The sequence below is a fragment of the Lineus longissimus genome, chromosome 1, assembly GCF_910592395.1.
Source record: "Lineus longissimus chromosome 1, tnLinLong1.2, whole genome shotgun sequence".
Lineage (NCBI taxonomy): Eukaryota > Metazoa > Nemertea > Pilidiophora > Heteronemertea > Lineidae > Lineus > Lineus longissimus.
The window spans coordinates 7925836-7949955 of record NC_088308.1 but is presented as its reverse complement, the minus strand read 5'-3'; the positions used below and the strand labels follow the sequence as shown (position 1 = coordinate 7949955).

At 41.2% G+C, this 24120-nt stretch overlaps 3 protein-coding genes across 4 annotated transcripts in view; all 3 read right to left on the bottom strand.

Annotated features, from left to right (window-relative positions):
• Positions 1-400: 400 nt before the first annotated feature.
• Positions 401-7046, bottom strand: LOC135498774 (uncharacterized). Of its 2 annotated transcripts, none has more exons than XM_064789215.1 (9): positions 6950-7046; positions 5000-5074; positions 4723-4776; positions 3807-3891; positions 3137-3306; positions 2787-2892; positions 1979-2185; positions 1426-1627; positions 401-836 (listed from the first exon to the last, which is right to left on the bottom strand). In XM_064789215.1, exons 1-9 carry the CDS (start codon positions 6988-6990, stop codon positions 712-714), a joined length of 1065 nt encoding a protein of 354 aa, XP_064645285.1. In that variant the 5' UTR covers positions 6991-7046; the 3' UTR covers positions 401-711. The 2 variants fall into 2 exon arrangements, with proteins under 2 accessions (XP_064645285.1, XP_064645293.1); XM_064789223.1 differs by lacking the exon at positions 6950-7046 and adding an exon at positions 6291-6379.
• A 530-nt stretch (positions 7047-7576) lies between these two features.
• On the bottom strand, positions 7577-23980 carry LOC135487690 (serine/threonine-protein kinase/endoribonuclease IRE1-like). The gene is made up of 19 exons (XM_064771736.1): positions 23791-23980; positions 22774-22925; positions 22131-22273; positions 21207-21378; positions 19211-19269; positions 18435-18684; positions 17374-17455; positions 16861-16984; positions 15561-15871; positions 14986-15121; positions 14675-14765; positions 14157-14286; positions 13556-13721; positions 13056-13249; positions 12370-12511; positions 11895-12022; positions 11306-11429; positions 10810-10877; positions 7577-10584 (listed from the first exon to the last, which is right to left on the bottom strand). Exons 1-19 carry the CDS (start codon positions 23872-23874, stop codon positions 9550-9552), a joined length of 3591 nt encoding a protein of 1196 aa, XP_064627806.1. The 5' UTR covers positions 23875-23980; the 3' UTR covers positions 7577-9549.
• The window catches only part of LOC135487679 (voltage-dependent calcium channel subunit alpha-2/delta-2-like), a 31025-nt gene continuing 20781 nt past the window's right edge, over positions 13877-24120 (bottom strand). The window contains exon 17 of the transcript XR_010446883.1: positions 13877-13894. The gene's annotated coding sequence lies outside the window, so the exon portion shown is untranslated. The remainder of the gene's footprint in view (positions 13895-24120) is intronic.

The following is a 24120-nucleotide window of genomic DNA, read 5'->3' as shown; positions in this document are numbered from 1 at the left end:
ACCAGTGGACCAATCGGAAAATGAAGAGGGCTTTGAAGACAAATCTCGAAGAGATGAAGACACATTTTGAAATTTTTCAGGAAAGCATGTCTTTGATCCTCAGTTAAAAGATGGCTGTAGAGTGCAGGTCTTTCATGTTTCAGGTTGATCTTCTCTGCCCCTGCTCACAATTGATCATGACATACCGATTTGGCAGCTTGCGGGCTTTAGCACATGCAGGTCAGCTTCCTGCATGACCACTTTTGTTCAGTTGCCATCATCAAAGACCAAGTGGACACTTAGTTTACGGCCACTGATTTTAGGACCAAGAGTATCTCAAATGATTCCATATCACTCCAACTAAAAATGATTCCGAATGATGTTTAAATCTCTCAAAAGGAAATGAGTCAAACGATAGATATTTCTAAAACCTGTTTTATTGTGGTTGTTATGAGGCTTCAATGTGTATACAGTACACCAACAGTGATAATGCAAACCCAACACATCCTTTTTGGAATGGTCATGAGAAGTGTCAAAAAGACACTCTGTGTCTTTCATTACGTAGTATTTCTTACTGTGAAAACTGCATGAAAAAGGTTTTGAATTTTCACCCTAAAGAGCCAAATGACACCAACAATACATTTTAATACAAAGCACACAAGTTTCACTGAGTAAGTCAATTGTGGACCCTGATATTCTGAACCGAACAAGACAGTTCTCTCGTTCCTTTGGCTAATGGAAGTCCGGCTTCTCTGGGAACGTACACCCAGATCTCTTTATGACCAAGTTGGCAGTGTAGTTACCACAACGTATACACTCCTCAGTGGCCTTCTCCTGTACATATTGAGCCAAGAAACCTGCAAAAGAAAACATGGACATAATAAACACTTGAAAATATAAAAAAAATAGCCTTTCAAATTGTTTCCCCAAGAAAGCTCGGTCATATATTGGCTGGTATCATTGCGCAAATAGACAGCATGGACACACACTTCAGAGAGCCGGTGAATCAGGTGGGACTAGTTTACAGGATACCAGTGGCAAGCCGTCAAACCTGTAGGCAAACCTTCATGTGGTCTAGTGTCACCTGTTCTGACCTGACCAGAGCCTGACCAGAACAGGTGAACTGGCTCAGAAGATATCAGTGATAACCAGCCCAACCCGCAGGCAATTCCTGGGTAGCCTGCCTGACCTGACTAGGGTCTACTAGACCTGGTCATGGAGGTGTGCCATCTGACCTAATGGGTGATATGAATAAAGACTAGCAAATGCTTATACTCCGGTTTTGTACAGGAAGGCCTAGTGTAAATGTACATGGAGATTTAGATAAAAGCATTTGCTAGTCTTTATTCATATCACCAATTGTAACGTGACAAGACTTCATGCTGAGCAGAACAGTTCAACTGCTCGCCATCTACCACCAGGACAGACAGTCAGGCGTAAGCTTACCTCCAACAAACGCATCACCAGCACCATTTGTATCGACAAGTTCTTCTGGTTTCAAGGGAATTACAGGGTAGCTGGTTGTCTTTCCCTCATAAGCTACAATAGTTGGGTTCTCTCCCTGAGTGAACACAACCATCCTTGCACGTTCCTTATTTTCTTTTGGTAATTTAGCGGCCGCCAAAGCAATCTCTGCGACATCTTCAGTCTGAAATGGAACAGTATTGATAGAGTTAAATTTGAGGTAAAGGAATCAGCTTAAGGTAAGAGCCTTCTACTTGAGAGTTGCTTTGACTTAACAATTTTAGTACAAATATACACGACTTTCAGAGGATGTAGTGATGGAATGATGTCAGGAAAAACGTCACGTCACAAACAGTGATGGGGGCCAGATTGCCATGGGAGTTAATTCCATGACATAAGACAAAAGAGAATTCATATCACCCACTTCAAATCACCCCCAAGAAAGGGACTTAACTTGCGACGAAACATGGCATTCGGCCTGGAGCCAGCCTGAAAATTACCATATGTAAGGTTAGCTTTGGGTAATCTGACCTACCCCAAGATTCTGTTTTTTCGAAAATGCAACAGCCTCAGTTTCATTTCCAAACAGGACATCGACGTAGGGCATAACTTTCATCATCGGCTCGGCGAAAAAATCACACAGGAATGGAGCGGAAAGATTCAGCAGGAACACTTTGTTGGTTTTATTTGCATGTTGACCAATGTCGAGCAACGCCTCGGGACAAACCGTCAACGGAAAACTCTACAAAGAAGAAAATCTTTCAATGAGGAACAGGCGTGACATACATGAAGAGACATAGTGAAGAGAGCACTCTAAGATCAGAAGACGTTTTATTACACAGCCTTTCAACTATTACATGCCACTATAGTTAGACGCCAATTGGTCTACTCACTCCCTCTCAGCCAGCAGTTAGACATTTGCAAGCTACTCAAGTTTCTCACTTGGTGGGGTCTTATGCTTGCCCAGGCATAGACACCAGATACAAGGAACCTTGGTTATAAGTATCACTTGAAGAACTGCGAGTGTGAAGAACCAGGAATTCCAGTTCCTAGCCATGTCAGTTCATTCAGAAATACAATCCTGGACTTCCCCCAGTATTGCAACCGGGCCAGATTGCGTGGTTGCCAGGGGTGTTGATAACAAGGCTAGGAACCTCATCATGGATCTTTCAATTACTTCAAAATTCAGAAGATGTGATCTGATTTTACCAGTTGTTTTGTCTATTACTTACTGAGATATTAAAGTATGCCGCTTTCTCCACAAATGCCCAGAGATTTTACCAGCTGTTATGTCTGTTACTTACTGCCCAGAGATTGTACCAGCTGTTATGTCTGTAACTTACTGAGATATAAAAGTATGCGGCTTTCTCTACAAAGGCCCAGTTGTCGCTTTTCTCGAGGTGATCTTTTGTAAAAGCATTGGCTGCAGCAAGGTAGGCACATAATGACCTGGAGAAAAGATAGACAATACTGTACACTGACATTTTCAAATTGTGTAAAGACGTACTGGTCATAAATTTCAACAATGCCTTAGTGTAGACAGACACACAAATACTGAGTTTCAGCAAATTCGTATGCATAATAACTGCACTACAGTATTGTGTATAACTGCATTTCTATTTTCCTGGACCACAAGTGATTACGAACAGCGTACCCCTCAAACACTATCACCGACAAGGACCCGGACACCTACCTATCTGCACCTGTAACAAGTACTGCACATGTTCCTGTTTTCTCCGCTGTGGTATACTGGTATCGGCAATTCACACCAAGATCGGTACACTTCTTTTCCAAGATCTGCCCGAATTTGTCTTGACCGATACAACCTGTAAATGTTGTGGCGTTCTTCGTGCCTAAAAGCCACTGAAATTATGGAGGCAAAGACAACAGTAAGAAATTAGTCAAAGACAAAGTTCAAAATTTGTCCCACAACATGACCCAAGTTTTTTATTTCTGCTCGCAGAAATTATCCAACAAATCTCCTCATTCTGTTGTGTTTGCTCTTGCTAACAGAGGTAATTTTCCGAGGACTATTACACTGCTAGTACTCATGAGCATCTTTGCATTGGCCTTGTGGCTCTGTCTTCAGCAGGGTGAGGAGACACTCTCAATAGCTACTGTCCACTTGGATCAGGTCTTTCATTTGTCCTGGCACAGGAACCAGGAATAAGAAAGCTCAGTTTTGGACCCCTTTCAAGCAAGACAGTACTTCGCCATCTTCTCACTGGCTGTAGCAAACTCACGAGCCAAAAAACCCCAATTGGCACACAGAAGAAATGACTTGGAACTTGGATTTGATGTGTAATGCCCAGAGTTCAGGACTTTGTTTCTCCAGGGTGCTGCTGTCCGTCTTCTTCACATACCTGAGCGATCTTGATGGAATTTTGTGTGGCTCCACCTGGAATGTACTGGACCTCATCGCCATACGTGTCAGCGATGTCTTGATACCTATAAAACAAGTATTTGGTGGGTTACTCAGACTCCTCAGTTCACAAGAAATTGTACATGCAGTCACGCATATTATCAAGGTAATCATGCACCTTTGTGAGGTCATTGTTTTTTCACAGTCACAGTCACAACCGTCAGCCACAGCCTTGAGACGGTCACAACCATTGACCAAAAGCCTGGAGATAGTCACAACTGTCAGCTACAGCCTGGAGACAGTCACAACCATCAGCTACAGCCTGGAGACAGTCGCAACCATCAGCCACAGCCTGGAGACAGTCACAACCATCAGCCACAGCCTGGAGACAGTCACAACCATCAGCCACAACCTGGAGACAGTCGCAACTGTCAGCCACAGCCTGGAGACAGTCACAACCTTCAGCCACAGCCTGGAGATGGTCACAACCATCAGCCTGGAGACAGTCACAATCAGTGGCCACAGCCTGGAGACAGTTACAACCACCAGCCACAACAGTTACCGTCAGCCACAGCCTGGAGACAGTCAGAATCATTTGCCACAGCCTGGAGACAGTCAGAATCATTTGCCACAGCCTGGAGACAGTCACAATCATTGGCCACAGCCTAGAGACAGTCACAACCAACAGCCACAACTGTTACCGTCAGCCACAGCCTGGAGTCACGACCGTCAGTCACAGCCTGGAGAACCATCAGCCTGGAGACAGTCACAACCGTCAGCCACAGCCTGGAGACGGTCACAACCATCAGCCTGGAGACGGTCACAACCATCAGCCTGGAGGGGACAGTACAACCTGGAGAGGACAATACAAATATTTTGTGTGTGCAGTTACCTATACAATGATGAGGAGAACTTACATAGGCACATGTTTCTCATCTGCTAAGATGGCATTGTTGGCCTCTAGCCCATACCTGAAAAACATTGAGAGTAAAAATTGATAATTGTTTTAAATAGGCCCCATATATCTACTTCATCTGAAGAAACTCACCCCAACATTTGGTGCCAAAAATGCCAGCAGAATAAAATAACACAAATTGTATTGTGTTCAGAATAAAATAAAGGCACGATTATCGTTCAACGCAAAAGTAAAACAAGGCCAGCAAATATTTATGAGTTACAATGTGTTTTACTTACTTGTCAAGGAATGCCTTGTCACAGGTGACAGAGATATCCAATAGTGGATTACCATATCCAAACAGAATGCCTTCTCTGAAAAAGAACAAAGATAAGGCTACGAGATAAGATCAACGAATAAAGGTAAAATTGATATTCCAAATGCGACTATGACCAACAAGTTTTCACAAGATTGCATTTCGGTAATAAGCTGATAATCTTATGTAGGATTTTAAAGTTAACACAGACAGTTTAGGAACCTATTTGATTTCTGGGTCATATGAAACAATGATTACAACCGGTCACTGAACAAAGATACCAGTTTGAAGTAATGACCTAGAACATGTGGAGATAGGCTATTGCCTGGTTAAAATTTTAAAGGGGGAAATGGTGTCCACTGTCTGTAGACCCCGATGCAGTCCATTTCGTACCGGGCAAAAGGACGAGGCCGGTCCACTCCATCTGCAGTGAAACTGTTTATAGAAGATTAGGCCTACACATTACATTGCGGACCTAGTGCTCTGAAATTATTAAGGCTTCCAAGTGTCATTCCCAGGGGGGGGGGAATTTGCGCGAGTACTTAGGTGCGCCTGACGAAGTTGTTTGGGTGATGACCAGTCATACGTTTTACATGGAAGAAAGGTTCACAGTGAATTATGGCATTGTCCGAAGTTGGCCTTGGCCACCCGATGTGTTCCGAGTGTGTGCATTTGTTTTGTCTTTGTCTAGGGTCTTGAAGATGGAGACTAGTCAGAAATGTCAAGAAGACAAAAGTGTTTTGAGAAAGAACAATCCTGCTCTTGGAAAAGACGGTGACCAGGCATAAATTTCATTCGCCTAATCCCTGCCACTGGCCCAGACTCGGTGCATGCCAGAAAGACATCAGGCCACTGGCAAAATACTACTGAAAGTGCCCATTAGGCATGTCAATTTCCATGAAGCCTAGCTTATAGGCCCCAGGCCAGATACTACGCATACACCACCTGTGGTCAGCAAGAAGAAACATACTATAGATATTTTTGGTCAAACTCGCCAATAGGTCTAGAGGAATTATCTCCTGTCATTGGGTGTCAAGACCTATTGTAAAGATCTTTGTTTTCCCCGACCTAGGTGGTGTATACGTTATGTGGCAAGGGGCTTATAGGGGATTGCAAGGGTCATTAATGTAAAGACAACAATTAAGAAGACCCACTCGGACAAAAGGCTGATTTAGATGGAAATAATGGTTCCTATCCATCACCTGCAATGCAAACACATATGATGTCATCCTTACAACACCCGATAGTTTAATGCCAAAATCACCTGAGCCTACCTTGCCATGATGATGATGAATAATGCTACCCTACAGCCGGCATGTGATAGTGAGGCTCATTTACAGCCAACTACAACCTTTATAGACAACTAGGCCTATCTGGGCTAAACCATGCCAAATGGAAAGGGGTGCCAGCTTCTAGTGATTAGACTAAACCTAAAATCTGTACATCCTACACCACCTAAAATTGTCCTCATGAAAACCTTTGGCGTCAGATTTTACGTGCCATCATAAGGCTGAATGTTTATGCGACCAATACTGTATTCACTAACAATCGACTTCAAGCCTACCCTTCAATGTTGCTGATCAAGGCCTATTAAGTACACAGGCATTTGAGGTCACAAAAGACTAGCTAGTAAACCACTAATTCAAAAATTAAAACAGTCACTGGCTTATTAATATAATGACACATGGCCATAGAGTGGCCTGACCGATAGCTTCACTTGGCCAGGCCAAGGTTACATATCACGACAACCCCTCCGGCTGCCTGTGCTTTTCACACGATACATTGTTTCCACCTAGTGTGTACCATGTATGTGTACAGTTTTGATCGTGCATCAAACATGCTGGTTTGATCATGAGCCAATTATGACGAAAGCAACATTCTGATTACTACGACAACGATTTATATGCAATCTATAACCAATAGAGCTTCATACTCGACTTCAGTTTTGGCTTTCTTTGTTTGTGGTTCTGACATATTCACGGTTGAAGATGGGGAAGCGGGGAACTTCTTGAAGAAAATCTACGACTGCAGCGCCGCCTGGGAGTGACGAGTAGAACTAAAAACTGTCTCTCTGTCCTAGCCGGTCAAGACGGCTCCTAGCCGATTTTACAGTAAAAAATCTCTGATCTCGTCTCCATCATTATTTCTCTTGGAAATGTAGAGATACGGGCTGAAGAGTTTCATCGCACAACGTGCTATATCAATGTTTGCTATTTTGGGGAAAAGGTGTTACTGTAGAGTTTTTATCTAACTGAAAATGGATTGGCAAACTTTGGACATTGTTTTTTTATCATGAAGTTGGTCGAAATAGGCAGATGACATTCCTCAGTCAGCTCAGCATTACGGTTGTGACTTCGTCCTCAACACACCAAGTTGGAACTAATGACCTCAAACCACCATAAACTTTTGCGTGAAACCAAAGTGATTTATCCCAATAATATCGCATGGCTCGGGTCTGACTAGTGGTGATGAGGTTCCAGTTGTGATAACATCCCTTTAAGAATGTCAAAACTTAATGCGACTCTTTCATCCTGAAGGTACGTAGTTAAAAACAGAAATGTTAATAGTATACGATTCTCTTCTTCCTTTATTTACAAAGAAGATTTCTATGAAAATGACATGATTATAAATACTTTACAGATAAGAATATATTAAATTTGTAATTACAACGTATCATTCAAAGCATTTCAAGTTGGCAGAAACAAACGACGAGTGGGGAGTTCACGCACAGTTTTATACCCCAACCAGCTAATCCCTACCCAGTACAACGCTCACATGAACTTGTCAAAACCCAGCACCATTGACAATGCCATATTACACACACACCCTTGCATATTCATCTGTAATTGTGATCACGGTTACATGTTATAGGCCCCAAAACGTGGGTTTTTTATTTTGCAAATTCCATGGAAAAAATGGTAAAAGACACCTTGAAATCCACTTTTTAAATTTAAAAAATAATAATTCTATTTATCATGAGCAAATTCTATGCTTTGAAAAGGCAGACTCCATGCAAATATACTTATTTGTGGATTTTCGTGGGCCCAACATGCACATCATATATGTACTATTTGTATAAGAAATAAATGAATAGAGCTCTTTCTCAGCTGCATGAATGAATTCTAAGAAGCACATTAAGGTAACAGATTGTACAATATCACATATTACAGCCAAAGAAATCGCCAAGCCAGTGAGCTTGAAGAGACCCCCCCCCCCGCCAATGATGTGAAAATTTCCCCAGGAAAGACCCAGCTGTTCAAGTACACACTTTGATCCTGTCCAAATTAACGCAATGTGGCCAACACCTTTCACAAACATGTACAATGCATATGTAAGGTAAATTGGTGCAATTATAGCCCCTTCAGCACAGAAAACTACTGGCAGTACTCTTCGATGCACATGCTGGCTATAATTGTACCAGGGCCATAACTGTACCAGCTTACCTTACTAACCAATCAAATCTAACACAATATAAAACATAGAAACATTAAAAAATGGTTAAAAAACCAAGTTACACCTAAAGTGCTGCGCAGACAAGTGATTTAAATCACTGCGACCGGCTATTACAACGTGTGCGACATGAAGATCTCTCGTCTGCGGGTAAAACTAGTAATTGCAAACCAGCAATTTTTGTCACATGCGATCATGATTGTAGGTTGCAGTGATTTGAATTGCTCAGTTGCGGGTGCTACCAAACAAATACATGTACATGAAGGTACTTGAGTATACACAATGTTTTAGGCAAAGTTTGAGTTGATGAATGCAGAAACTATAAAATCATTTAGAAAATTTAAAAGTCACTTAAAAAATCAATGAGAGGTTTATCCAAACTAGAAAAGTTCCAACAGAATAGAAAATCAAGCTCAACTTTTATGACAACTATTAACAGCTGGTGGCACTGTTTCGATATGTTTGAAAAAAATAAAGACATGCACTTGAATGAGGACGCTAAGAATGATGAATGATGACACTGAGAAATGTAATGTTAAGTTCAAATGAACAGAACACATTTGGGAAATGGACAAAATAATACATATACATGACAAAGGTACAAAGGTCAGGTCGCGGTGACATTCCGTCAACGCAACAACTTGAACAATAATGACATCGACATTAAACAATTATCAAAAACATACAAAACACAGTTACGCGACACCCCCTCTCCAAACATGGCACAATTTTACAGACAGGAAGCAAACTGTTTCCTGAAGGCCTACATCGTTTGTGTAATTATAGTTTTCTTGTGGATCAGGTCAACAGACCTAAACTTTGCTATAGTACAGTCATTGTGCATGCAAATTTGCTGAAACTTGGCATTTATAGAATCTGTATATGAGTCTACACATCAACATTGTTGAAATTCATATTCAATGCTTATTTACGCAATAAGAAATTTTCAAATTTTTGAACCAACGAAGTGGGCCTTTAGTGTCAATCAGCTCAAGAAGTGCTAGGCCACTGATTAAAGAAAACTCTCTCGTTCACAAAACTACCCCTCCCAAGCCGTAAATGATACAATCAGCTCATACATGATCACGTTAATCTTTCTCGCTCTCTCTGATTTCTCCGCCATCTTGCTGTGTTTATCCTCCGTGGGCTGTTTCGTCTATCACCATGACCCTGTCCATTCACTGGGCTATTCTGCCCATTGCCTTGCCCCATCACTGGGCTATGGTGTGGATCACCCTGTCCATTGACTGGACTATTCCGCCCAAAGTCTTGCCCCATTACAGGGCTATTGCGTCGACCACCGAGTTCATTGCCTGGAATATTTTGCCCATTGCCTTGTCCATTGACTGGGTTATTCTGCCCATCCCCCTGCCCATTGACTGGGCTTTTCCTCCAGTCACTCTGTTGATTGACTGGGCTGTATTGTCCATTTTCTTGCCCCATGACAGGGCTGTTTCGCCTATCTCCCTGCCCCATCACTGGGCTCGCCTGACCATCCTCCTGACCTACAGTGTTTTGTCCATTTCCCTGTTTAACCCTACCATTCCCACGTCCCATCTTGGGCGAGTTACCTGTCTTCATCACAAGCATTTTCCCATTACCCCTGTTATCATTCCCAAGGTCACTATTTTGAACAACCCCATCTGGTGTACGTCTCTGGACAAGCAACAGCGAACCTTGTGCATGTTTCCTCTCAGCGACCGGAGAAAATTTAGCAACTTGAGCGTAAGATCCGATCGTATCTACACCGTTCAGATCTGACTTGGACTTCAGTTTCATAAATGCCTTATCACTTTGTGGAATGTTATCGATGATATCGTTCGTAGGTGTCTTGTCATCAGTTTGTTTTTGATTTCGCACAATGTCTAATTCATTTCTGTCACTCTCTTCCTCGGAGACACTATTCGATGAATCTGGACCGGCCGTTATTGCCAACGTATCTATTGGACTCTGTTCGTAATATTGGTGAAAAAGTCTCTCATTCCGACAGCACCATAGAGCGTTGTAAACATGAATGAGCAGGTAAGGGAAACGCGAGGTGAAGTATTCGACAAATTGATCAGGTATGTCTCCGAGTGAGCGCTGGACTTCAGGAGGTAGTTCTCGAAAGTGATGTTTCTGCAAGGGAAAACAGACGTGATAAATGTCTAGGAATATGGGAGACCCATTGAATGAGAATGCTCAGAGCCAGAAGTATCAATACAGAGTTTATGATTTGCCATGCCAAGGCTGACATTTAGGTGGACTACCACAGAAAATCCCAGAGTTGCCCTGCAAAGGTACAAGAAGACAATTTGGGGGAATGAAAGGCCAGAGTCATCTGGAGTAAAATGAATACCGTACCTTATTTCTCATGGCTCTAAGAAGGTCACGTACAGAGTTACCCTTATACGTCCTATATTTCCGGAGATCTATGAAGAGAAGTTTAATAACATTATGTTGGGAGCCAGAAGGGGCAAATGTCATCCCAAGGGTTACCAAAAAATGCTGATTTTTTATGCTGATTTTCAGATTGACAGAAGACAAAACTGTTGTTCTGACCCCCCGAAAACAAAACGCTACCTTCTGGCCTGGAATTGTTTCATTGACAAAACATAAAATTTCTTGAGCGGATGGTTCAGCACAAGAAATAAGCCTAAAATGTCACTGTTTCAATTCTAATGCTTGGTTTTTGGTGTCCGAACATGGGACTATTTTAAGGTGATACGGACTTGGATTTTTCTCATAAATATAACATATTGTTCACTTGCTGTGGGTTCTGACTCAAATAACAGAAAATCAGAGTGCCATTTTGTTGTGAAAAGGACAATAAAACATCTACCTTCTATGAAACTCTTACCGTTTTGTAATTCCACGGTGATATGTTTTCGCCAATCATTCTGGACCACTGGTAGACCACAATGCTCTAAACTAAGAACCACCTCACAGTCGGCCGCTTCTTTCTCTATTCTATCACTTACATCCTGAAACGTGGGAACAAATCAAGCTTATCAATTATGTTGTAAAAAGTAAGAACAAATCAAGCTATAACATGTAGCAAGATTCAAAATGAGATTGCCATTATTACTGAATGATCATCTGCTGATAGATAGGGGATCCCCACTTTTGTACTTCACTGTAATCCCAGTCGATACCAAAGATACAGCAAATGCATTTGAAAGACATCCGACAGTCTCATAAAATATAAAATGTAGATGTACGTCCGTGGTAAAGAACGGTTTAATTTTCAAGACGTAGATTTACGTCCATTGTGCCAAAATAGTTTCAGACTTTTCAAGTTTCTGCTCTGGAACTGTCAACACCAAATTTTCACGAACTCCCCAGAAGCAAAATGTCCAGCAAAAAATTTCCGGTTTCCAGTAGCTGCATAAACCAGCACAGTCACTGACCGCAAATAATGGTGCAATGAACCTCTCTCGTAGATTTACCTGGAAAAACATGAGTTGCTTCTCCCTCACCCAGAAGAATGGATGTTTCAGGACTGCCTTGGCGCTTGGCCTCATGGACGGGTCATGGCTTATCATGTGGACGATAAGATCTCTTGCCACTGCATGCTCTGAAATAGAATCATCAGAGTTGAATACCAGAAGTTTCCAAACAAATTGAGGAGTACAGCTCATTGGGTTATCGTGTAAAAAATTCAATCCATAGCTACTGTATGCCTTGGATAAGAATCATAAAAGTTGAATGCCACTAAGGCAGTTTCTAAACAACTCGAGGGATAGATTCCATAGAGTTATCTAGCATGAGAGGCAGACTTGGCACAAACGAATGCAGAACAACCCCAGACCCGATTATCAGGTCAGAAGCACTTGCCATGGCGAAATGATACGGCTGAAAAGGCCACTCTGATAGCCTCAGCTCTTTCATAAACCTCGGCTGCCCTAAACACCAATAACTTACTCTCTCTATCCAGCTTATCCAATCTGTATTCACCATTCATGATGTTGGCCTGCCTTCGAATACTGTCACCAAACGGATGTTTGCCGCGGGTTAGGACGTAGTGAATCACACAACCAGCGGAAAAAATATCAACAGAGCACGTCTGAAACCCAAAAGAAAGTGAATCATTAAGTGATGATTACATGTATTTCATTTCATTGAAAGCAGGATATTAGGTACTCAAACTGACTTCCATTCTTTTGGCCTGCTCTGTCAATTGGATCAGGCTGATTTTCAACAAGGAACACGATCTATACTGGTATGCTACACATTAACCGCATATCAAAAGAAAATCTTCAAGCAGTCACAAGTTGGAGCATTTAGGTCCTATGTAAATGGACCTCGTTGACATTGAAAATTAGGTCAAACCAAAAACAAGTGAGACATCTTATAGCCTCAGTAGACACACACACCATATAAATTTCATCAAATTCCATTGAGTTCAGGAATTTTTGTGTCTTCAGGAGAAGCCCCCTAGTGGTGAAATCGTGAATCGTATTGGGATGATTTTCAAAAGCGAACAGCGTCTGCTGATATGTCGGCTTGATGGTCAGACAGCCAAAGGCCCAAGAGGACAACAACACCCCTTGGTCATGCCGGAAGGCTGAGGGGCAATATTGCTGAAGGCCCATGGTACAAACACTCACCGTTCTCAGATCAGGGTCAAGCATCTCCGGGGCGATCCATCCCTCTGTCCCAGCAGCGCCCGAGCGCTTGGAAAACGACAACCTCCCCGCAGTAAGTTTTTTACACAAGCCAAAATCGGAGATCATGGCTCGCATGCCGCCCAATCCGTCCGAGTAGGAGATGAGGACATTGTGTGGCTTGATATCACGATGAACTGAAAAATGACAGAGATGGGACTAAGAGAGGGTAATTGGTGAATCTGCTGCTTACAGATTAGGCTAAATGGAAGTCTGTCGCATAGGTAGGTTGTCTGTCAAACCTGGATGTCGATTTTATATCAAAGAATTTTTGAATATTCTACTACATGTACTTCGAGGGTTCTGTACTAATTCGAAAATTTTTAAAACCAAGTGTTTTTCTGGCAAACCGTACTTTCTCAGAAATTTTGAGAAATTGAACATCACTTTGGATCGGAGGATACACAGTGTGAAGACTGGGACCCATTTAACCCATCCCCTACCTATATCTAATGTATGAAGGTGAGCAATGCCCGATATAGCCTGCTCTAATACTGTGATGGGATCCAGCGACTTGAATCCATTCGTCCGCAGCTTCCCTTCGATGAAGTCTTGAAGAGTTGCCATACATAATTCCAAAGCGATGTAACGGAACTGAGAATCTTGTTCCTACAGCAAGCAAAGAAACATCAGTGTTAAAATTTGGTTCCTTCCGCAACTTACCACAGTAGAACCTCCCTTAGCGGACACCTCTCTATCAAGGACAACCTCTCTATTAACGACACTAGTTTTGGTCAAAAATTGGTTGTTTCCATTCAATTCGACCTCTCTAATCAGGACACCTCTCAACTAAGGACAGCACTTTTCAGTACCGGGGGTGTCCTTATTAGAGAGGTTCACAAGTTTCGCCACATAAGAAGGCTACAACTACAACGTTAGATGCAACATGATATGATGCATGGTTGAATGAATTATGATATCAACACTTCAAACATACCTCATCTGGTCCTTTTTATACATCATTCATATCCGAACCATTGGTGCCCAACCAAGGTGGCACCCATCACAATGCTTACAGAGAAGACGCAGGAGAAGATGACTCACCATACAGAAGTATCGGATGACATTCGGATGCTGGTCAGACTCCCGCAACAATTCCACTTCACGATCGGCAAAACTGAAGCATTCTGGTAGGAGCCTCTTCACTGCTACGTCCCGGTTATCAAACCTCCCCCTGCAGAGAAAACAAAACTAGAATTGTAAGATTTTCCCAGGCAACAACATCACTCCAGAGAATCAGTTCCCGAACTGACGAAGAACCTTATATTAGCTTTACATAGATACATATTCGAGGGAGGCCTTCTCACTTACCGAGTATCCGGCCCTGGATGAAGTCTAGGGAAATGTCTGCACAAGAAAATATGCTAAAATGTACATTCATTGGTAAATTTACTATAATATCCATCTCAGTTGATGCAGGAATTGACCTACGACTTCAAGGCTGTCGTTTTCACGTCCCTTTTCACCAAGGAGGACTGGAAAATCCCATGCCAATGAGGTTATACACGGAATAGAAATTGGGAGTCAGAATGGTGCTCAATCTCTGTAATACTTTAACTTACTTGTACACAAATGTGCCTTCACAACCGTGTCCAAGAACATCTTGAGGATTGAACATTATCTTTCCAATTCTAACAAAACCATTAGGAACTTCTGCAAATGGAGACAGATATTGTTATAATCAGGGATTCAAAAATCTTGGATTACATGTAGTTCCGGTCATATTATCCACCCAAAGGTCCCATTAGAAAAGAGCTGAACAGATTACCCTATTTTGGGTTTGCAAATTTTGTGAATATAGAACACACAATTCGTCATAAGTTTTCTCATTTTCTCTTCTCTTCTCTTTGCTCACAACACAAAGGCTCTTTACCTTCTTTGTCTGTGAATGCAGTTGGACCAGCAGTCGACCAGGATGTTTGTATTGACCTCTGGTTCTGGATTCCAGCTTGTTTTTTTTGCTCGTCAATCTGGCGTTGAAGCATAATCTTGATCGACTCCTCGGTTTTCTGAAAAATATGAGAAGAAACATGTCAGACTTGTTTAGTTTCCTGTCTTAATCATAGTAAACGCACTAATTGCCAACAGAATTTTACTTGAAATACCAATATTCATACTTAACCTGCACCAGTCCAAACAGGGGTTGTGAAAGCATCTGAATTTGGCCCCGAGACTCATTGTGATTCACTCTGGGAGGAATGTACAGGAGAAGGCCTGGAAGTGGCTCCTTGGGTGTCCTCGCACAGCCATGGCGGAGTAAGTGAGGAAGCTCTAAGTTGGATGAACGGTCTTGCTTAGATCGAGGTGGCCTTTAAGTCTAAAGGCAGGATTTGCTTGGAGATGCTACTGGCCTTCACTCAGAGAGGTAGAAGATACTCAAGAGTGGTTGTTGCTGATTCCACAGCGTGATGGTTGGATATGAAAGCCTCGGCTTTTACCAATACCTACCCTGGGGAAGTAGAAGATCACAGCAATAATGGTTGCAAGCGCCAACACCACCATCGTTATGAACTTGACATCACCGCTGAAGATATCGCGACGAGGGAACTTTGGCAACACATCGGGGTCGCGGCCTTCGAAGATATTATCGATCTCTACCTCGTCCACGTCCGGGTCATACGAGCTCGGATGGACGGTGGCCTTGTCATGACGGTACGGAATGAACGGCGGGATGTACTGGTTAGGTTTATCCGACTTGTCAGCGATTTGGCGATCGGTGGAGATGCGTGATCGGATCTCATCAGGAACTTCATGGTGACCTGAAGAAAAAAACACAGAGAGTGAAAATTTCATTTTGAATCACATTAGTATCTTTTTGAAAATATGTTTAACCCTTTCGCTGCGCCGCTCAAAATTATTTCAATATTGATTCCTTGCTGCCCCCAAAATACTGTAAAAGCCAATTTTAACATAGGTAACTTTGAGGCCAATATACAGCCTGAAGGAGAAGAGATAGAGCTTTGGACTATTGGAAAAGGTTGTTGGGGACAGCATGGACTTTCAAATTATGCATTTGTCAATCACCTGAAATTATGTTAATTAACTAAATAACGCTAATTAGTATTAATCAACGAGGAGAAAAACACCATTTTTCATCTTGACCCAGGCTATCACTATCATCCCCCTCGGACCCTGAATCATGCACACTTTCAATCCCCATGCACGCTGTGTACATCGGCATTATGTTCAGAATCATAATCACTAAACAGACTCGTCTTCTAACGCCTCGAATTCATTATTTCATCAATTATTGATTCTGCAGTTCGTCGAACACGTGACTGAGGCATTTAAATTTGTTTACAAAACTTTGGACTCAAAATATCGCCTAAACTTTGAATAAAAACACCGAAGTTTTCACCTAGAAATCGGAAGTTCTAGCGGTAAACAACATGGCAGGACACCTAACGACAAGTTCCTGTACTAATTTGCTATTGAAAACATCGTCTGATTCAGGTCTCTCCCAAGTCGCAGTTCTGCGTACATCCGCACAGATCGGAAATTTTTTTTGGTCGCAAAAATGCGTACATCCGCAGCGAAAGGGTTAAGCTAAGAAGATATTATTTTTTGCCCATCTCCAAACATTAGATGTAATTTCTTGCTTTATGGTATTATATAAACTTCCCATGGTTTTACTCTATTGAGGACTCAGAACAGAAGTTGGAACACCAGATATGCCAACTGGATCTTGCTTTTGTTCTCATTCATTCATGTGCATGGGCATGCTGAAACCACCTCCAACCAGACTTACCAATCAGTATGACATTCTTGCCTCTTCTGACAGTATGAGCTTTGGCGCTCTCAGTATGAGTGTTAGGGGGCCTCTCTCCATTCTCATTTACGGGGCCTTCTAACAACAATGGACCTGCTTTGGGCTAAAAACACAAGAGAAAAGCTCAACATTTCAATTGAGACACTAAATGTTCATCATGTAGAAATTCACTAACTGAGTTTTCTAAACTCTTAAAAATTGGATTTCTGATATAATCATACTTGTGTCAGTTTTCAGTCACCCAGTTAATTCAAATCTAGTGAAAAGATTTTTTTAAACAGTTTACGTAAGTGTTATTTGCATCACTCACAGGCAAGTTCTTTTGACAACGTACTCTAAGCCCATTTGATTGATTCAAATAGTTTAAAATCATGTTGACAGCTCCAGGCTTCCAAATCAAAATACTTGCGACGCTCACAAAATTTTGCTAAATAACTTGTTGTCGGTAACTTCCGTTATTCTGTATGCTCTCAATATTTGTTTTTAACTTACGGCAATGCTGACAGTCTTCTCATCAACGATGGAGGGAATAGCATAGAGGCCATACTCATGCTCACCAATGTAAAGTGTTGGGCTGGAAATGATAATCAGACACTTAGTAAACTTAATAAACCATTGGAGTCAGACAATATAAACAACACTTCCTTAGAAAGGAAATTAGGGTAATGCTTCTCCAGCCCTGCACACAAACAGTGGTGAGTGCAGGGCTAGAGAACTGAACTGTAACCTCCATTTTCCACAGGATGTAGAAAGGCTCAACTTGAGAGAACATATTACACAAAGTGCAGTGGAACCTCTGTTAGCGGACACCTCTCTATTAAGGACAACATCTCTATTAAGGACAACATCTCTATTAAGGACATGATCTCTATTAAGGACAACTTCTCTATTAAGGACACTAGTTTTGGTCCCAAATTGGTTGTTTGCATTCAGTTTGACCTTTCTAAAACAGGACACCTCACTATTAAGGACAGCACTTGTCAGTCCCGAGGGTGTCCTTAATAGAGCAGTTCTACTGTTAGTAAAAACCCACCCAGCAAAGACACTGTTAGTGGTAGAGGCTAAGCAGATGTCAACACCTGAATCATCAAGAAATCAATTATGCACAATGGATTTTTCAATAAATGATAAACAGCACCTGCAGTCACGTCTGACACAAATATTGATTATGAATACAGATATTGACTTTTTTTCCAGGGTCATGCACATTATATATTTTGGCCTTTGTCAGTATGAACACCGACCAAAATCTGCATAAAAACATATTTTTGGTAATCCGAGGAAGGCATTTGCCTCCCTGCCCTTTTCTAGCTCTGACCCTGCCTGCCAGCATCACTATCCTGATTTCTGTGGTTTGATGAATGGTAGCGTGAATAGGTCCTCCTAAAAGGTTCCCTACTGTGCATCTGAGAGTGCATCTTGTAGCACTATTGTGTATGAGAAGTCCTCTAGTGAGAAATTTATTTATTTATGAAGACAATAGTCAACCTATTCTAGTTGATTCCAGGGGATGAACCATGGTGTTGAACGGCACTATTCTAAACAAAACTCACTAAAATATCTTATCCTGTCCGTGGTTTAAGAACTTGTTCTTCCAGAGGGTGTGAGAGAGCTGTCCGGTAAGGTACTGTAGAGTCTCAGGGGCGACGGTTGTGAATGGTATCTTAGCCAAGGCATCTGTGGGGTCCAGGATATACATGGCCACGATCGGGGAGCGGAAATCTCGCACCCACAGAATGTCACCTGTCTTGCTATCGAGGGTGACGATGGTTCCATCGGAGCTTGATGTAAAATGACGAAGGTCTGAAAGCAATATCATTCATCATAGACTGCTATTTAAATTTGTTGATGCATTTGTTCAACTATACCAGTACAGACTGTAAGGGTGGGATGTCGTTTGGCTGTCCCAAAATTTTATGAATCTCAACTTTGTTCCTCGTCAAGAAATGTCCTACTTTGCGCTGGAACACAGCCAGTGTGTTTTATTTGAAAACGAGTAAAATGGTGAGACTGCTTCACTAGTTAGTACAATGTTTACTGTGCAAGTTGGTTGAAGGACCTGGCACCCTGTAGAATCTGAAAAAAATCTCAAATGGTCCCTCCATGAAAAGCTGGGATGTCCGGCCTTGAGTTCATCAGTATATGACACCTTTTTCGTTTGAAGGCTGTAGCCTGGCATATGAGTAAATTTGGCATTTTACAATAGCATACATGCAGTAAATACTTTTACTTCAAACTTTATGTACATTTGCAGTATGCTTTTTTTCTGTACACAATTGAGGTAAAAGCCTTTGCTAGTCTTCATTTATCATATCATCCATCGACTCACCATAGTCCTTGACATCGGTGCCCACATGAGAAGAGTAGTCGTTATATGTTGCATTCCACCTGAGAAGAGAACAGGGACACTTTCATAGTAAAATCAAACCATACGCTGAGCTTGAAGTAATCTGCTGGTACTTTTGAACAGGCTTTGACATCAAAGTCAACTTGCAAAACATAGGCTGTGGTTTATCACGAAATACATATATACATGTAGTTAAATGATGCTACATTGTGCTCCCACTCCCATCTTGGTATCTTTTGTTGCACCTTGATTGATATCCATATGTTTGAAGAAAACAACACGTACAAGTATGACCAACAGAGATATCCCAAATACCATCGGGGCCTGGAGTGTCCTCCCTGAATCCACCAAGGAGGCCAGAATATCAGAGGCATTCCTAGGGCTTACGACTAAAGTCAGCACATCGCAATCCCCCCTCCCACCTTCGGTAATCATAGGCTTTTAAACTGTCTCTAACTAAGTATTAGAACAGGAGAAGGTTATAGGTTGTCCCAATTATGGTAAGCCAAAGCGGAATTTTTTCAAGACTGTGGAATTACTATTCAAGAAGAACGTCCTATATATCCATGCGTAAATATCTTGGTTCTGTTGGCTGTACCAGCGCTACATGTAGGCATTCGTAATAAAACTTATTATAAGGATAAAACATTTTGATCTCTGGGTCCCCAGAAGTACGATTCATGGAGTCTCTAATATCAACACATGAATGGAGCCTATAAATATTGTGGTGAACGTGTACAAGAGTAACAAGTTCAATGGCATCAGCTGGCATGGGAAATTCCCACATTTCTATTTCCATGAACAACACTTATCCATATAGACCTATTGGATTTCATGTTTTCTATAAATAGCTATGACAAGCCTCGACATCTGGGACTTTCTATATGCGATCATACACCCTACTAGAACCCACAGCATGATGCAAGACCTCATACTGAATTCAGATTGGACCAATATGATGAATCATCACTCAGCAGACCCGGGACATGTCCCATCAAAGAAATTAATTACATATGACAACAGGTGTGCTTTTGCAAGCAATATCAATAAATTTATCACCTGCATCTAATTTCGGACTAATAAGATTGCATTTTCTGATTGCACTGAAGCCATCATCTCATCAACACATTCATTCAAATATCCTACATGCAGACAATTAAACAGTTATATCGAGATTCAACTATTGCAAATGTACCAGGCCATAATGGAAAATGTTGACCACAATTTATCGACTGAAAACTGTAACTGTGCAGTATAAATCAGGTGTTTGGTTACACACATTAAGTTAAAAAGCATCATTTCATTGAAGCTGTATGTATTAGTGCAGGAAATAAAGGCAAGAAACATACATTTAGCGCTTCTCAGTTACCAGGCCATGTCGAAAGAGAGGAATTAGATAAAACAGAGGATTTGGCTCAAATCATGTTATTTATTCATGCTATCATTGCATTTTATTGCAAAAATCCAACATGTAAATGATACATAAATGCCTGGAGGTACACTCCTGTCTACTACCATTTAAAGGTTCCAAATCTGTCTCAAATCATGTTATTTATTCATGCTATCATTGCATTTTTATTGCAAAAATCCAACATGTAAAAGGTACATAAATGCCTGGAGGTACACTCCTGTCTACTACCATTTAAAGGTTCCAAATCTGTCTCAAATCATGTTATTTATTCATGCTATCATTGCATTTTTATTGCAAAAATCCAACATGTAAAAGGTACATAAATGCCTGGAGGTACACTCCTGTCTACTACCATTTAAAGGTTCCAAATCTGTTGCCGCTGATTTTATTTGCTGCTATCAAATGTGTAAAAAAAGACAGAAAAACGCTTTACTCGACAGCAAAACGGTTTAAATATTATAAGACTATATGATCTAAAGAAAGGAACTACATGTCGGTTACATCGACGTACACAAGTGTACATGTATAATGAAATCTCAGCGCAGATGAAGAATAAAGAAAGCTTACCTTTTTGCTTTTGTCTTGCTATCAAACATAGCGATTGTGTACTCTGTTCTTCCGATGTAAAGATCCGATTCCGTTGACGAGGGGCAGACCCTCTCCGTTCCGTCCATTGACATCTCTTGAATCCGGGCACCATTTGCAGGATTCACAACATACCAGATATCTTTCTTGTAACCTGAACAGACGAAGATGTTTGTTTACCGATCCTCCTTTGATAATTTTTAATAAGAACTTCTCAGTTGCAGCCCCAAGGCTCTGGAACGATCTCCCTCTTGCAATAAAATCTGCCAGCTCGCTGCCAGCTTTCAGGAAGAGTCTGAAGACCCACCTTTTCAAATCATTTTATAATATGTATTAATACCTTTTACGTAACGTTTTTAAGTAATGCATCTAGGCCTATTTATTTTTATCTCTGTGAGCGGCGCCATACAAATAGCGTTTTATTATTTTATTATTATTAGAACTGCCGTCGTCAGAAGTTCGAACAAAGTTTCCAGATTTTTGCATCCGGTTACGCAAGCACATGAATAGGTATCCCTCGATTACAGCTTGGTTACCATGGTTACTCATCAACGCACATGTATAACCGGATGCAAAATCTGGATATTTTGTTCCGACTTCTGGCAACCGGGCTTCAAGGAGTATTCCTACAATGCTGACTTTCCTAAACATTTTGTTTTGGCAGTGACTACATAACTTTTCCAATCAACATCATCATTTTTGGAATGGGCACCAAGAGCTGAAATTGAATGCCAGAAGGGCGGCTTATGTCTGACGACATCTTTTGACCAAATGGCGAACCGTAGCATACATGACTTTTTGAGCACCAGCACAAGGGAAGGCCTCACTTTCTAACCCGCAATTTTATCAATTGTACGAGGTTTTTCAAAGGACAGAAATCAAATATCAAAGTTAAAATCGGTATACCTGTATAAAGGATTCCATCTGAACTCCTACATGGTGAGGCAGTTACCAATTCAGGAATGGTAAATGGTAACTTCTTGAGTCCCTCAAAACTGTTGCCGAAGGCATACAGGCTGCCATCTTTAGGATCGGGTAAAAATGCTCTCCTGAAGAAAAGTGAAGCATTGATGTTGAAACCACAAAGCACAGGGCACAGGGCAAAAAGGACTACCCCCCCCCCCCCACAGCAGACATTGTTTTAGTGGCTTTTGTTTCTTCTTCAAATAAATGATCAATTTTGACCGATATCTAAAAACAATTTGGATGTACATGTAAAATCCATCACACCGCTGTGTACAGGAAAATATCATTCAAAGTTTAGTTGAGATTGGCAAAAGCTCAAGTTGCCGTAGGCTCTGTTTATTCTCAATTAAGCAATAGGCATAGGCATAATTGATTTTTTTCAGTTCCACACTCATCCAACTTGTATCCACTACCTCTCTTGTTTACAAGGAATCTAAAAGTCACTCAGACAATGAGAAATGGGACAAGACAATTAGCAATGATACAGGTAAAATAGTAGGGATGACTTATGACTGGAATAAAGCTATCACAGACAATGACAGACAATAAGGTCATAACTTCGTAAGCAAAAATATTATCTTACCCAGCAGGAATATCGAGAGGAACCCTTAAAACTGGTCCTTCCTTGATTTTCCACTTGGTTTGTCCAGAGTGTTTGTTGACAGCAAAGAGATGGCCCTCTAATGTTGACACAAACAAATGAACTTCTTGTACTGTCAGGACATTTTCTTTCTGCTGGAATGACATAAGAAGAAAATACATGAAACCTTAGGACTGCATACGGTAGATTGGTCACTTTACAGTTTGCCGTTTGTCTTTGTTTCACTATTGTTTGTGACCTTCTGACACCAACGCACATAATAAACCCCCTTCGTTTGACTTCTAATGTGGACATTCATATAAGTAGCAACAGGGAACATGCTACATGTATGGAGGCAATGGAAACAACATTATTGTGTGTGACCTTCTGACACCAACGCACATAATAAACCCCCTTAGTAATTAGTTTGACTTCTAATGTGGACATTCATATAAGTTGCAACAGGGAACATGCTACATGTATGGAGGCAATGGAGACAACGCCAAAGTTCAGTGTTTGTGCATGTAGGCCTATTGTAGTGATACGCCACTGAAAATAAAAAACACGACCCTGGCATGGCCTGGCCATCACACTCTCAGACAGTCAGCTCAGCAGGCCTACAGCACACGACTTGACTTTGACTACACCACTGACTCTCCAGCATGTCTTGTTAGGTTGGATAACTGCTACTGCTGCAGTAAATATGCACATAGCGACAATAGTCAATACACCGTCCAATAGGCAGAATAGCAATACAAATCAATCATTTCATTGACATTCTATTCTTCAGTCAACAAACAGTGACAAATCAGTCAAGTGTCAGTCTGCGTACATAATTACATGTACATGTATTTATGTACTGACCGCTCAGCAAATTTTAAAGGCAAAGGTACAATTCTGGACCACGAGGCCTCATTGATGATGATGATGATGATGATGTACATACATGTGATGTGTATGTTACATGCAATGTACATTGTGTATCAAGCAGAGTTGTAAACAACACGACGTTACACGAACCTTTTCTTCATTTCCACTGCCATACAGGATAATCAAAAGAAACAAAACAAACACAATCAACAGATGTACACTTTTCATTCCCATTTTGATCGTTCTGAATAACGAAATTCCATCACAAGCATCTTAATCTAGGAGAATTTTGAAGCAAAATCAGACGAATTTTCAGGAAAATGCTCGCAGGCTGCAGCCATCTTTGTTTTGATCCTTTCTGTCTTCGGACTGAATATAATCTGTTGAAACAATTGGATAGTATTATGAATATTTTCTTTTCCGAACCTTAACAAGTCAATCGAATAAAAAAGTAATGGTTTTGTATGCAAATTATCATTA